Raw genomic sequence first — 15,424 nt, forward strand, 5'->3', positions numbered from 1 at the left:
GGGGGGTGTCATTCCGGGCCTGAGCTGTTCTCTGCAGAACGCACGGATCCCAAACACCTTGTTCTGCTCTGCTGGATGAAAGATGGGGGGGGGGAAAAGCATTAAAAAACAAGGTAAAAAAATCCCACGCTGGTGCTAAACAAGCTCTAACGCGTAAGGAGGCTGATAAAAATACTATCCAGAGGGAATACGGTCGTGGTTCTTGGGGAAGAGCAGGGATTGTGCGTGTGTGTGTTTGTACGTCAGCAAGAAGAAACTTTGCAGCTGCTAATTCAATCCATGTTCTTGGCATCAAACTGTCAACAAACGCTCGTGTTTTTGTTTTCAGAGGGTGGGTGAGGTTTGGTAGCTTTCCATTGGTCTGAAGGAGGAACATCTGCTGTGGCCATAAAAAACCTGATGATCTAGTTCACCACATCCCACATTAGCAACACCAGGTATTTAGCTTGAAATCCAGATCAGACTGAACTCAGCGGAGGTTTTGCTGTTAAATTCGAAGTGGCCTGCGTTTCGAGACAGAATCCAAAGCTTTAAAAACAATAGCACAGTGAGTATTGCCAAGAAAAGAAGGCTGTTGCTGCGTGTAGGAGCTACACACTGACTTGCCTGAAATAACATTCCAGTCTGGTTTACAAATAGCTTCATGTTAGGATGTATGGAGACACGCAATGCTGCAAAAGTGGATTGTATGTTGAAAAAGAAAGCCTGGTAAGGGCTTCTTTGGTCAGGTCATAATGTCAGTATCACCAAAGAGCAGAATTTTTAATATCTCAGGAGATTACTTAAGTCACTGAGGTGTATTCTCTCTAACCATTAATGGATCAAGGATGCCACTACATCTTACACATCTCTTACCAAGGGAAAAGAAGTGCAGGGTAGATGGATTCAGACAAGTAAAGCCTTTTTCCTATACATTCCTGGCACTTAAGAGTTAGTGATAGCGTGGTCAAATTTTCATTGCCTAGAGCAGACTGAGTTAGAAAATATGGGAGCAATGTCCTAAGATTCGGTGACATCACGTACAAAACTTGGAGTTAAATCTGAAGTTCCTCAGACAGCATGTTTATTCCTCAGGACCTTCTTCATCTTCCTTTCCCAGTCATCTCTGTATTAGCAATTTGACTTAGTGATTAAGACCTCACCATTTGTCCACATGCTGTGAAACTGTACCCAAAATAGCAAGGTAAAACCCGTGCTCAGGGCTCAGATATGTGCACTGAGAAGGCAGCTGTGGCTGTTTCAGACGCTGCTGCCCCCAGCTCCTTGTACCTACCAAAGAATGCCCTGGTGGCAGGCTGGGACTCCAGTGTCTCTGAGCTGTTGAGTGCAATGCCCAAGAGATTAACTCAAGCTGCCCCCACTTCCCTTGGCGTTTTATGCTTTAAACACTGGACTTTATCCTGAAGCAGCTTAGAATTATCTAAGTTTTCAGTCTGCTGACTCTGCTGTGTGGGTGATATCCTCTGGGAGAGAGGCAATAATATTTTAAACAGACACAGTTCTTTTCAAAACAATCACTTTTATGCACCATTAGCTACAGAGACTGATACAAGCTTTGCTAGCTTTAGACTGGTTTAAAAAACAGTTCTCTTCTGTCCAGTGCAGATTTTCATCTGTGCTTTTGACAGCTGCAAGAAAGCACTAAGAGCTTGGTTGTGTCTGTATTTTGATTATTGTTTTGTTCTTTCTTTTTTCTTTTTTTTTTCAGCTGGAGTGAGACTTTTTAATGAGAAACATAAGTTAACTCCAAGAAGAGTTCAAAAGTTGCCTGACTAAAGCATTGCCAATTAGGGCAAGGAACTGTTCAAGAGACAGGGCTTGGATAAATCTGTATTTCTTGCTTTGGTTTGGCTCTCTGAAGGGTTACATAAAACAAGCAGCTATTATGGGGCTCCTTGAAGAGTGCACAGCACAATGTAAACAGAGAATTAAATCTCTGGTGTTACTGATATCCAGTACTCTTTAAGAGGCAAAATGTACTGACTTCTTGCTTTCTCTCTTTCCTACTCAAACTTCTTTACTTTTGTAACAGCAAGGAAAGTGTCAAATACCAAAGATCAGACCTTGGAGAAAAATGCCTTGAACCTCCCCCAGCTCCTCCAATAAAAAAAAAATTCCTGCCTCAACTATGCCCTTCTTACACTGCTCAATTTACATATGTATTTTAACCTCTAATATGGTCACGTATTTCATACTATACTATGGGTCAGTTGTTACATTTGTGTCATTTCTGTAGCAGCAGCATCATTACAGTCATAATGCTATTCCAGCTTGAAAAGATCTGTGATGGAAATGGCCTGATCATATAGATGCCCCATCAAGACACTTGATGCTAAAACAGCTCAATTACTGCCACTTTGAGCCTTAATTTGTTAATACTTGTTTAATTATTATGTTGTTACATTATATTTTATTGTGTCTTAGGTGTCTAGTTCCTTTCTTCCTCTACAAGGCAGATGAGGCTTTTTTAAAGTCAGGTATATTCAGGGATTGATTTCACAGCATGATTTTCTAACAGGATTATAAGCACAAACAGCCCAGAGTGGAAGGAAGAACAGACTATGAGATGTGAATGGCTTAAATCTCTATTGCTGCCATTTCCTCTCTACAGCCTGAGCAACAACCTGCCTCCCCTTTGGGAAGGACAGGGGCAAACACATGAACAGTGTTTCCTGCTGTGGGTTTGCTGGCTGACTCAGAGACCACTCGTGTTGTGGGCAGCCCTTGAAACAGGCAGGGGTTTAATGGTAAAAACCTGCAGAGACTTTGCCCATCAGTGTTATCTTCCCCCCCCCGTAAAATCCAACTCTGGATTCATGAGACCAAATGCTGTCCCCTTTAAATCTTCATAGAGTTAAGGAGAAAGTGAAAAATTGTTACACAAACAACTACACATTTAATTGCTTCTCTCCTCTGCCAATTTTTTAAATGGTTGATAATATTTTTAATATTTATGACAGTGCAAATGCAAGTGAAAAAATGAAATGTAGACTGTGCTAAAATTTCCAAAGCAGTGAAAAAAATGTGATCTTTCCTGATGTTAAAATGCCCCTTTACTAATACATGTATGCCACTGGTTATTTACAATGACACCTTGTGCTGTTAGAAATAAAGACTAATTTTGCTATTGATTAAAACAAAACTATAGTCAGGCCCCAGCTCTTTTGTTCCCTTAGAGGAAGAAAGTATTTTACAGCTCTTACAGATCTTTTTCTTAATCGAGTCTTTGAAGTGTTACAGCTGCTTGTTCATAAACAGTATCTGTCTGTGGGTAAAACAGACAGAAGATGATCACTCAACTCAAACAGTTCAATATTCAAATTTCTATTTTTAAATTTCAATTTAAATATAGATGGAGATTTTTATCTCATAAAAATGGTGAAATCCTCTAGTTTGTTTCATATGACTATACTATTTTGTAGATAGACAGCAAAATGATGATGTATTTACAACCCACAGGAATCTTAAGTGGATTACTTCTGTTGGGAATCACAAATTACTATTAAGTAATTACTTTGTTGTGGATTTAGTGGTACTGAGGAGCTCTTGAGGCAGCAAACCAGCAGTTTATTGTGTCTAATTGAAAATCCTTCTACCCCAAAAGCTTTTTTATTCTTTTTTTTTTTTTTTTTAATCTGAAGTATGATACATTGCATAATCATAAATACACTTGTATTTCAAGTGTTGACACTTTCCATAATACCTTAGAAAATTCCATTTAAAAGAGTAATTATTTTTCCTCCTATTACTGAACAGATTTGTAGCAATCATGCACATACAAACACAACAAGCCTTGTGGGTGTTCATTAATAATAACGATTTGCTTAAGATATTAATTTCAAAATAAAGATTTGCAAAACCATACTTTATCTATTCACAGTGGGAATATACAAAGTAATAACACACTGGCAATAGCCATTATAACACACAATGACCTAGTCTTTATTTCATTTATGTGATCTCACAAACTTCAATAAACACAGAGTATGTTTGCACTCAGCACCTCTACTCTTGGGTTTACTGCTGACAAGCAGAGGTTTATGGGTATAGTGGATTTGCAGATTTATTCGAGTCTATGTCAGTTTTCTGGAAAAAAAAACAAACAAATAAGTGCAAAAGGAAAAAAATGTATTTGTCTGCAGAGCTACTAAAAAAAAAAAAAGTATTTCTAATTTGCATTACTATGAACTTTGCTCACCTTGTTTATATGAATAACTCAAAACAGTCCACTTGGATTTTTTCAGGTCAACATAATACACATACAGCTTTGCCAGAGTTTTAGGGCAAAGTCATCACTTTTTTTTTTTTTTTTTTTTTTAATCTGAAGTATGATACATTGCATAATCATAAATACACTTGTATTTCAAGTGTTGACACTTTCCATAATACCTTAGAAAATTCCATTTAAAAGAGTAATTATTTTTCCTCCTATTACTGAACAGATTTGTAGCAATCATGCACATACAAACACAACAAGCCTTGTGGGTGTTCATTAATAATAACGATTTGCTTAAGATATTAATTTCAAAATAAAGATTTGCAAAACCATACTTTATCTATTCACAGTGGGAATATACAAAGCAATAACACACTGGCAATAGCCATTATAACACACAATGACCTAGTCTTTATTTCATTTATGTGATCTCACAAACTTCAATAAACACAGAGTATGTTTGCACTCAGCACCTCTACTCTTGGGTTTACTGCTGACAAGCAGAGGTTTATGGGTATAGTGGATTTGCAGATTTGTTCGAGTCTATGTCAGTTTTCTGGAAAAAAAAACAACAAATAAGTGCAAAAGGAAAAAAATGTATTTGTCTGCAGAGCTACTAAAAAAAAAAAAAGTATTTCTAATTTGCATTACTATGAACTTTGCTCACCTTGTTTATATGAATAACTCAAAACAGTCCACTTGGATTTTTTCAGGTCAACATAATACACATACAGCTTTGCCAGAGTTTTAGGGCAAAGTCATCACTGCAGATCTTTTTGTATTTCTAAAATCCAAGGAAATTAGGACATTCAGTATATTCAGAGGCCTGTGAACAGGTATTGCACATTGCAAACAGTTGTGGTCAAACTGTATTACTGTACAAACTAGTCCAATCCATTTTGGTTTGAACTAATGGTTAAAATGATTTAGAACTGAAGTCACATATTGCCCAATGACATCTGGCAACCTTAGATAATATGTTCTAGTTGTTTCTAGTCCAAGAGAGCTTGATCTTTAGTTATCCTGGCCCGTTTGTCACTGCCTAAAGTTATTTTAGTTTTAAGCAGGTCATAATGATCTCGAGTCACAGTTTGTTCAGATACTTCATAACCTTACTACCTTTTAATGGTTTATTATGAATCTCAAATATAGGCTGTGCATTTACATTTTGGAGAGCTCTGACTCCCCTTTTACTGTCCCAAATCTTTTAATGAAACAGGAAACAGAGGTGGCTCAACATTAGCAGCTGGAAGATGGGTAGATCTCAAACAGCATCCAGTCACTACCAAGGTGGCCAGGGCCAATTCCTGTGATTAAAAAGTTCATCTCCTTCATACTCATGCACAATCTTCATGCACCACTAGATATTTGTGTGATCTATCATATGTTTTATGCATGCTTTGTATCACATGCATGTGACCTCCCCACTCCATGTCACTGCTGCTTATTGTATCACATACCAAAGCTGCATCCCCTGTTCACTCATGTGGAGGTGTGCCTTTACAGAAATCTGCCTGTGGGTAACTTGAATGTCTTAACTTCATATCAAGAACACTATTAAGAAAAATAAATAAATACATGAAAATTTTTGCAGTGTATGGGTAATTCATGAGGGAGAGCTGAGGGTGCTGAGCAAAGCAGTTAAGAGACACAACTGTGGACATGAAATGCTCCTTATTTCACATGCTCACCATTACAGAATAGGAGAAGCAAATTTACCTGGAGCCTGACAAGATCCACAATATGCCTATCTGGGACTGATTGCTTCCCTAAGCTTTCAATAAGGCTGCTGGAGAAGTAGAAAACAGACAGACATGAGCACCTCTTTGCTGAGAGAAGCGCTGGCCAGAATTCACCATCAGCAAAAAAATCAGCCCCTTCTTGTTGCATTCCCTCCTGACTCAGTTAAATGCACCTCTAGCTTATTCATCCAAGACCTGCTCTCAGCTCCTAAAACATTACCTGATTGAATGTACTCTTGAGATTAGTAGTCTCACTACACCCAACAGCCAGGCAAAGCAAAAGGTTATTAAAAATACATGTTAATCTGCAGGATATCATAGGGAATCTGGAAACTTCTGTGGCTTTTAAGTGTTAACAGATGGCACAGAGTGACCTACTTTGGGATAAATAAATAAAAAAGAGAGGCTAGGGCTGCTGTGCTGTGGCAAGGAGTGCCAGTGCTGGTACTGGGAAGCTGCAGAGCACAGGGGACTGACAATGGAGTGTCTGGAAGCTGCCAGCTGACTTCGCCACCCAGGCATCATTAGTATGTGCTGGCTGTTCTGTAGCCTACTCAATATGTGATGGTAATATTAATCTGGGCTCCTTAGCAGCAGGTGCCTCTATCATAAGACTCTCTAGCATGATTACTTTGCAGATTGGCAGAAAGTCGAAGGTTTGTGTGACTGGAAAGAGCAAAATTAAATTTCCAACCCTAGCAACATCTCTTCTGGAGTCAGGCTGGGTATTGATTCTACAGTATCACTTTTCACTTCTAATAGATACTTAAGGGAAAACTACTTCATTCTCCAAAGAAAAAAATATAGTCTGGTACTTTAAATCAGCACTACAGAGATAACAGCAATTACCAGATTTTTCCACTCCCCTCTTATAGTTACTTTAAGGTATATGCCATCTCTTAGTACTACTGCAGATTTCAACGGGAAAAACTCTAAAATGCCGTTATTCCTAAAACATAAATGTCCTCCCTCTCCTCACCAGAAGGTGTATTTTGTAAATTCCACTATTTTCACTTTTCCCAGAACTTTCCTTAAACGAAGAACATATAAATCCTTCCAAAAGTATAAAGGAAAATTAAACTCTGATAAAATTTTATACTGTGAGACACAATGTATGGACAGGTCAGGTACTTTGATGAGCTCTGCATGTTGAGTAACATGGTTGTGAAATTGATGGTACCAGCATGTATTTACTTGATTTTCTGGACAGCTAATGCAAAACTACTATTTGCCACCTGGTGAGCTGAACAAGTTCTCTGAAGGCTGCTGAGCATCCTGTTGGTGCAACAATATCACAAATTTATTTCCAGTATGGATAATTAAATTGTTCTTATCTGTTCAGGTTTTCACAATTTAAATCTGTATAAACATTTACTTCACTTCTGAGTACAGCCCATGTGCTTGGCTGCCTGTGTGTTACATAAGGATATGCTTTCCCACCAATCTGGGACAAATACTCCCAAGGGACATTAGGCTAAATATTCATTTGTTTTTATATGACAACTGCAGAATTAAAACACTTTAAAAAATTTAAATTTAAAAAAATCCATTGTGATTTTTTTCAGTCCCTCCTGCTCATTCTTAAATGTTTTGTACCTTTCAAGCCTTTTAACTTGACATGCAGAAAACAGGGACAGATTGATGTCAAAGCTTTCCCAAACCGTCAGCATTACGGAGCTATATTTAAACGTTCTGACAGGGACAATCCTGTACGACAAGAAGAGGTTGAAGCAGTCATCCAACCTTCTGCCAGGCTGCATTTCAGATGGTCAGAACTGGCCCTGAGCTACCTGGTCTAGCCCTGTAGCTGACCCTGCTGTGAGCAAGAGGATGGACCAGAGGACTCCTGAGGTCCCTTCCAGCCTGAGTTACCTTATGGTCAGGTATGTGGAACTACTGCTTGCATTGTATTTAAGATGGTGAGTTCTAGCAAAGGGATTTTTCTGGAGTCCCAAAGGCACTTTCCAAACCTCCAAATGTTTCAGAAACAATGTGGATGGAGAGCAGCAGACAGACCTGCAGCTCTCCCTGGGGCATTGGTATTCAGCTCACATGAGAAACACCTCAGATACGCCACATTTGAACCAGACACCTGCCTCAAAGGAAAACAAGAAATTATTTCCTCAAGTAACTCATAGATATCCTCAAAATATACATCTCATTTCCTACACCAGCTGTTGTAGACATCTCTTTCTGCTCCTTCTCTTGCGACAAACCACCAGCTAGCCACACTGGCCCTGCAGCCAGGTCACGCTGGCCACAGACCTTCCCAGCAAGCAGGCACAAATCCTCACCTCCCACCCATGGTAGCACCACTGACACCCCCTCATTGGCTGGGAGGGTAGAGACCATAAAAAGAATTCTCAAATAGATGGCCTGCAGCATGCAACATGTTTCTTTCCTGCCTTGAAAGACTGCATGAACAGTCCTTGCATGAGTGTGCACTGAATTGAGCTGATGGTGGAGGAACAAGACACCCTTCTCATGGGGCAGATCTTGCCCCAGTCTGTGGGGTGACCACCATCTGTGACGTTTGTCTCCTCAGTGCCCTTTGTGGGATGCAAAGTATAGATGGGGGGACTGAAAACTATGAAGGTGTAGATGGGAGTTTATGGAGAAATTAGTAACCTCATGGTTAACATGCAAACATGGATCTTTGGTAAAGCTCTGAGCATGAAGACAGGTTAATTAAGTCACAGGCGAAGTCATTAAGGGAAAGGTCAAGTATGTGGAAAAATCAGGGTCAAGCTCCCAACAAAAGTCCTCCAGTTCAGGGACAAAATAAAGATTTTCTTTTTCAGTGCTGACACCTCTGTCCCAGTCTCCCCAGAGATTTTGTCCTGATCTTCCAGCTGCCTTTTTGGAAACATAAGCTGAACAAAACCAAAGACATTAACTTTTTTTCCCTTCCATTCTTTCTATTTGCTGTCTTTTCAGTGTCCTAACACAACAGTGCAACAATAATTCAACAATATTTTGACCCAAGAAATTACTGCCTGAGGCTCACTTATAATAAACACATTGTACTGAGCCACAAGTACAGATTCAGCTGCTGCTGGCTGTGTTTTCCATCTGCACAGCCTTTCCCAAAACTTCCTGATGACATCCCATGGATTGTTCCAGCTGAATGGGATCTCTCAAAGCCTCTGTGTCATGCAGGCATTAGCAACAGCAGGTATTAGCAGTGGACATGAACTCAATGAAGCAGCAGAGTAAAGCAGACAGGACATTTTTCAGGGTGCTTGCGTCTGCATGGGAACTAAAGACAAGTAAATACAGGGAAGGAACTATTTAATCTTTTTACATAACTCACTTAAAATTAACTTGCAATTAGGCCCTCCTGAGGAATTACTCAGTGATTATACCCTCCAGATACCTAATACAAGCACGGGTTCTGGGGCAAGGCCAGGAGGAGCGATGCACTGCTGCTCCCAAAACGAGTCCTTTCAGGGCCACCCGTGGGAGCTGCCCAGGTAAGCCACTGGAGGGAACTCAGCCTGCTCCCACAAGCCCTTGGCACTGGACTTTCCCTCCTACTCACTTACTAGGACCTTCACTTTAAGCTATATGCATATGCTTTAAAGACACCTGCCACAGTAACTCCTCCTGTTAAGGGACATGTAACACTGTTCTGTATTGCACACGCACATGATACGTTTCATCTTTTATGTTTGTAGTAATGCAGTTGTTTTAATGCAAGTTGTAATGTTGTAATGCAAGTTGTTTTCTGCCTTAGTTTTTTTCTTTCCCCATCATTTCTCTGTCTACAAGGTATAAATGTTCTCTGGAGGTGAACCAAAAAGTTACTGAATGTGCTCCTGGTTACTAGTGGGTGTGTAAAATACGTTCCTTGCATTTCTGCCAAGAAAAGGACTTGGAAGTAGAAAATTAAGGAAGGGTGGAGACTTGCTAGAAGACCTCAAAGCTGAGGTTGGGGGGCTGGCTGTAACTGAGGAGGACAAGATGGAGAAAAGTTTCTAAGTGAGCAAAGAGTTCTGTCCTTTGGTCATTACATATTTGCTTTCTGTTCCTTCAATTCTTCAGTGTCTTACATGTTTCCCAGAGGGAAACACTGTCCTTCACCATCCTTGGGACTCAGCCCATATAACCACCTTGACTATGTTAAAAGTAAGCAAGGCCCTTCCTAAGAAAACTGTGACTAAGCTGGCATTTGGATCAATATGGGAAGATTGGATCAAAATTACTTTTACCTTTCCCCTTGTATCTTCACATTGTGTCCTCAGTGTATTTGAAAAGTAGGGCATGATTGTATTGAAAATTATATAAAAACACAACAGTTTGGGAAAGTGCAAGTTATCAGTTGTAACAGCAATAATATATTAATTGCATTTTATGTACTATGCAGTGGGATGAGGAAGATTTGCAGATCACACAGCAACTGCATCTACTAGCAAAGGAAAAACCTGCCTGGAGCTCCTGTGGTTCTCTGCCTGGGTAAGTGAACAGCCTGCTGAGTGATCTTAAGCAACTTCTTTTCACTTCTCTATGCCTGTTTTTTCAGCTGTAAAATGTGAAGGCTGCAGGCACGTGCGTGCTTTGTCTGACCTCTTCCAAAAACCCGTGGAAGCCTGAGAGCAGGAAGCACTTGTACAGAGTTCTGTGATCCTTCAAGCAGGACTAGCCATCGCACCATTTCTGGTTATGAAAAATAGGTACTGATCAGACAGAGAAAAAGTCAGTTGCAAGGCATGCCAGCTCATACTGTCTTTCCCCAGATGGTCCCAGTCATGAACTGGTAGCAAACTACATTTCATCTAGTCGTTAAAATGCCCGGAATTTGCAATAACATCAGATACTTGGGGAGATAATTTTTTAGTGCAGTATCTTTCCTCCTCACATGGTACAGCAGTGACATCTATGCTGCTTCTCTCTTATCTCTTAGTTGACCTTGTTTTTCAGGGTTTTTTTTCCTATCTGTCTCATCAATTATTTTTTTCCTTATCACTCCTAGTACAGGGCACAAAAATGTATCAGCAGTTTGTTTAGTGCTTGTGTACAAAGAGTATCTAAAATTTCAGCAAGGTCTATCAATTTACTACCCCATTAATTCTTAACAGTGACCTATCCATATTCTAAATACAACAACATAGAATTTCTGAATATTCTGATGCTAGAAATGCAACATAAAAAAGCTTAATTTTATATATCTATACAATACATAAAAGCAATTTGTAGATCTCAAGCTATACATTATTTCAGGTAAGGGCACACATTCTCATGCAGCTACATCAACAGGCAGTGAAGAACACAAGACTGAGGTGATGAGAGAAAGCAAGAGAAAGGCCTGACTCTTCATTTACTAAGCCCTTTATTGAACGTAGCTTTAGGTCTTGTTTCAGGGAATAAAAACCAAAGTAAATTTTGATGGCCATTGCCGTCACCACTTACAAATACGTTTGCAAATTAAAGTTCATAGACCTACCTGATGAAAGCACACAGCTTCATTAAAGGTGCAAATTACATCTTTCATTGAAACAGAATCTCCTCAAAACTTTATGCCTCATGACTTTAAGAATGGCAAAATTGCAATGATGATTACACCACTTCTAGATATAAAGGCAGCCATATACTGAACAACAACTAAAGACTCACCAAAGTGCTATAAATACAAGAACAGTCCTTGATGCCCAAAATCCTCTTTCAGGCATAAATTGCAGAAATCACACCAGTTTGCTCAGCAGTGGCAACCCACATATGTACACATAATCAATGTAATCCTCAAACTGAAGACAAGGTTTTATGAACCACTCAGGTTAAATGACTGCATCTGCCACACACAATTAGAATACATGTAAATAGTAGCAATATAACTAATGTTAACCTGAAGCACCAATACAGTGCTTCCAACAGCTAGGGCTTTGTATCATCTAAAGGCCTGTTCTCTGGGACTTGAATAAATGACATTTTATCACCTCAATGGAAAAAAAAAAGTTAGGGAGGAATGCTGACTCCAACATGGGCAAAGAAGTATCTCTGCTCCGATGTGTTCACAGTGAAAATTAATTCCTGAGGATTTTTTTTTTAAATTCAGCTGAATTCTTGACCTTCCTGTCTTAGCTCTGATAACATTCTTCTACCTTCTCAATGCAAAACAAAAAGTTCACAGCCTCTACACTGCTGATAACATTATATTGCGCAACTTCTGTAACTAGGTCCTTTTACTGGATAATGTGTTTCTCCTTAATGGATGGATGTTCCCTTCATAAATCTTTTCTATTGAATCAGCAACTGTTTCCTGATATTAAAAAAAATTAACACTGGGTTTTCTGTTCAACAAGGTAGCATTAATTTTTCACAGATGTTCACATTTTACCACCTTTTGTTTGCTTAGCTCCTAGCATCATTAGGGCAAGGACCAGCGTAACAGAAAAACTTCTTAGAAATTACAGCAGAAAATAATTCCCCTTACATAGTTCAGGCAGGCAGGCATGTATTATGAAAAAGAAGCATTTAGAGAAAGCATTGTGAAACCAAAATTCAGAGTTCAAGGAGCTGTAGAAGAAAATAGGGAATGTGTTTAATGATGGAAGCGTCAAGACTTTCTATGCTGAGAAAAAGGTAAACTTATATCCAAAATTACATGAAAACCAATCTATAATCTTTGGTCTTCATATGATCTATAAGCTTCATATTTGATCTCAAAACTGGGTAGAGCAGAAAAAAATCCTGAAGTGCTGGCAGCTATCAAATGCTTTATAATGCAAAAGCTTAAAAATACCCTCTGAAACTAATTACAAGAATTGCTTAAAATTACACTACTTGGATCAGCTGAAATTAAATTCTATTTATTGAAAAAGTTACAGCCTCTATAAAATAAAGGCTATTTAAAAATGTAACAGTATCACTGAGGAGATCCTGGTGTAACAGAGTTCAGCTGCAGGTGGGATTTCCAGCTCCTGTTGCATGAGGAGGCAGAAGCACTTCAGCTTCAGCAGAGCTCCAAGCCAGCGTTACTAACGAGGCTGCCTAATGGGCTGGGCCTCAGCCACGCATGAAAGCCCAACAACAGATACTCCTGCACTCCATGAAAGCTAATTTTTCAGGGCCAGCACCACATGACATTTAACTGTTTAAATGTAAGCCGGCAGTTCACCGAGTTGATTCCCCTGCAGCTCTGCACAGAATTGCACTGGAGATCTGAGAACAGAAAAGGTTTTAATTATTTAACCACAATGCAGTATGGTCAGTGTCCTCGGTCTGACTGAACCTGGAAGATTTAATAAGCAATTTATTTATTCCCATACAGCAGACATGCAACCAGCTGATGATAACACATCTACTGTGTTTTTTATTTTCTTCCTTAAAGGCTGTTCACTTCAAAAGACTTTACACTGTATTATCGCAAGTTATAAGAAGTCCTCCAAACATGCCACTAATGTTTTCCTTTTGTTCACTGGCTCTAAACCAAACCACAGAATGTGCATTTAATACATTGTGTCGCCTTGAGGGAAGTGGGATGAGTAATCTGTCCAAGCAAAGGAAACCTTGAAAGTCAAAATCCCTGTAAGAAAATACTGTAGAAAGATAAAAGGAAAACATGTGGGAGAGTGATAAACCAAGAACAGAACAGGGCCCTAAGAGATGACAATGCCCTTGTTCTTCAGGCTATTTTGCTGAAGTGAATATTCCATGTAGGCCTAGTGTTGTAATTCAGTCAGGACCCAGAAGTCCCAAGAAGGTTAGAAACCAGAAGTGCCTCAACACTTCTGTGAGATCACAAGATGACCAGTGATACTGGCACAGAATTAGCTAACTAAGCTTTTTTTCTTTTCTTTTTTTTCACAAGACCAGATGACAGACACTTCACCATACCCTGAAAACCTTTACAGTCCAATAAGCTATGGGAAGTTTCACATTTTCAAGACTTCAGAATTCTCATCTAACAGTTTTAAAAGATTTGGCTGAGGAGCTAAAAACCATCAGCACTTATATTTAATGAATTTTGTAATCCCCAGGGAGGTGTCAGCAGATCAGGCTAGCAATAAGGAGGCATGTTACAGTGGTAAATTTTCCACCAGCTCAGAGCTAGCATTCAAACTATGTAATGGGATGTCAGCTCCAAGGGAAGAGGTTGGGAAGAGGCTGATGGTAACAGAGATGCTGGAAAAAAAGGATACCTTCTCTTAAACAATGCCAGCTTATTTGGCTGGTGGAAACTAGCTCTTGCCAAGCTGCTTACCAAGATTCAAGACAATCACAAGTTCAGCTGACAAAATGAACCATGGCCTAAAGCTATGGGGAATTGCTAAGGCTATTTTCCTCTGTGCTTGATGACATTCAGGCAAAAGCAAGGAAGGGAAAAAAAAAGCAAAGCACAAGAGTAGATCAATAGAGCATACACCAAATATAGTAAACTGGGACTTACAGTCTTAGTTGAGTCATCCTTAGTAAGATGCCACTAGAATTTTTCTCTGCCCTAACATTGTTTATTCAAAAATGTTAAAAGGAGGATTTTTGTTCATTTTTAAGACTACAAGCTAGGACACATTGAATTATGGAGTATTTAGGTTAGGCAGCAAACTGGGCTGTTAGACCAGTCATTTGCCTCAAGCAAGGACCATCATTAATCAAGTAATACAGACCTATTTGGCAAGACAGTGAACCTGAAGCCTTTCATATGATCTAAGTCCAGAGCACAGTCTAACAAGATTATAATGAAAAATCTTGCAACCATACAAATAATTTATAAAAACAAAGCAAAGAAATTATCCTGGGTTTGACCTATCAAAACATTAAGGGATGCTGCCAATTCCCATGCCCAGCACAAAGTGATACTGTCCATCAGGCGCAGTACATATGCATTAAGGGAGCTGAGGTTGCACACTCTGAAGCCCTGGAAGCACCACTCAGGCTAAGGAACCAGCAGGGATCCTGCTGCCAGCATTTTCTTTCTCCAGATCCTTCCTAGTGCCCAAAGGATTTTTATTTTTCCCAATGGATCTGAAAACTTGAAACTTAAAAACGCTTTTCTATCTTATGTAAATTCCACATATGTCCTGCTTTATTCATCTTATTTAAATACTAGATTAGTAAAATAACTGCAGACCTACGTAATTGCCTCAGCATGCCTGTCAGACTGATCTACAGCCCCATGGAATGGGATTTCCAGCACAGATATCAGCAAGAGACAGGTTTCAAGAAAAAATAGGACAAGGAATCTAAAATATCACAAAGGAAACGTTTTTAAAAACACAATTCTTAATGGGCTATTGATTCTCTTAATTATTTGGATAGTTAAAGGCTGAGAAGGAAAAAGATATTCCTACTGATGCACTAGAAGACAATCAAATAATTGAAGTTCACATATTGAATTAACAGACACACACACACAAGAAAAACAGAGACATGCTTAAGGGGAGGCCAAATTGTTTTATTTAATTTTTTGGTGACCAATTGGATTTTTGGCAGAAAGCTCTGCTCCTTTCTTTTTCCTTTTTTTTTTTTC

General features: G+C 39.2%; 1 protein-coding gene across 1 annotated transcript in view; it reads right to left on the reverse strand.

The window, feature by feature from the left end:
- Positions 1-11,351, reverse strand: part of PM20D2 (peptidase M20 domain containing 2) — a 32,411-nt gene extending 21,060 nt beyond the window's left edge. The window contains exon 1 of the mRNA XM_010000539.1: positions 11,280-11,351. Coding sequence (XP_009998841.1) covers positions 11,280-11,351 — 72 coding nt within the window. The remainder of the gene's footprint in view (positions 1-11,279) is intronic.
- Positions 11,352-15,424: the final 4,073 nt, after the last annotated feature.

This window comes from Chaetura pelagica, unplaced genomic scaffold (assembly GCF_000747805.2).
Source record: "Chaetura pelagica isolate M959 unplaced genomic scaffold, ChaPel_1.0 scaffold174, whole genome shotgun sequence".
Taxonomy (NCBI): domain Eukaryota; kingdom Metazoa; phylum Chordata; class Aves; order Apodiformes; family Apodidae; genus Chaetura; species Chaetura pelagica.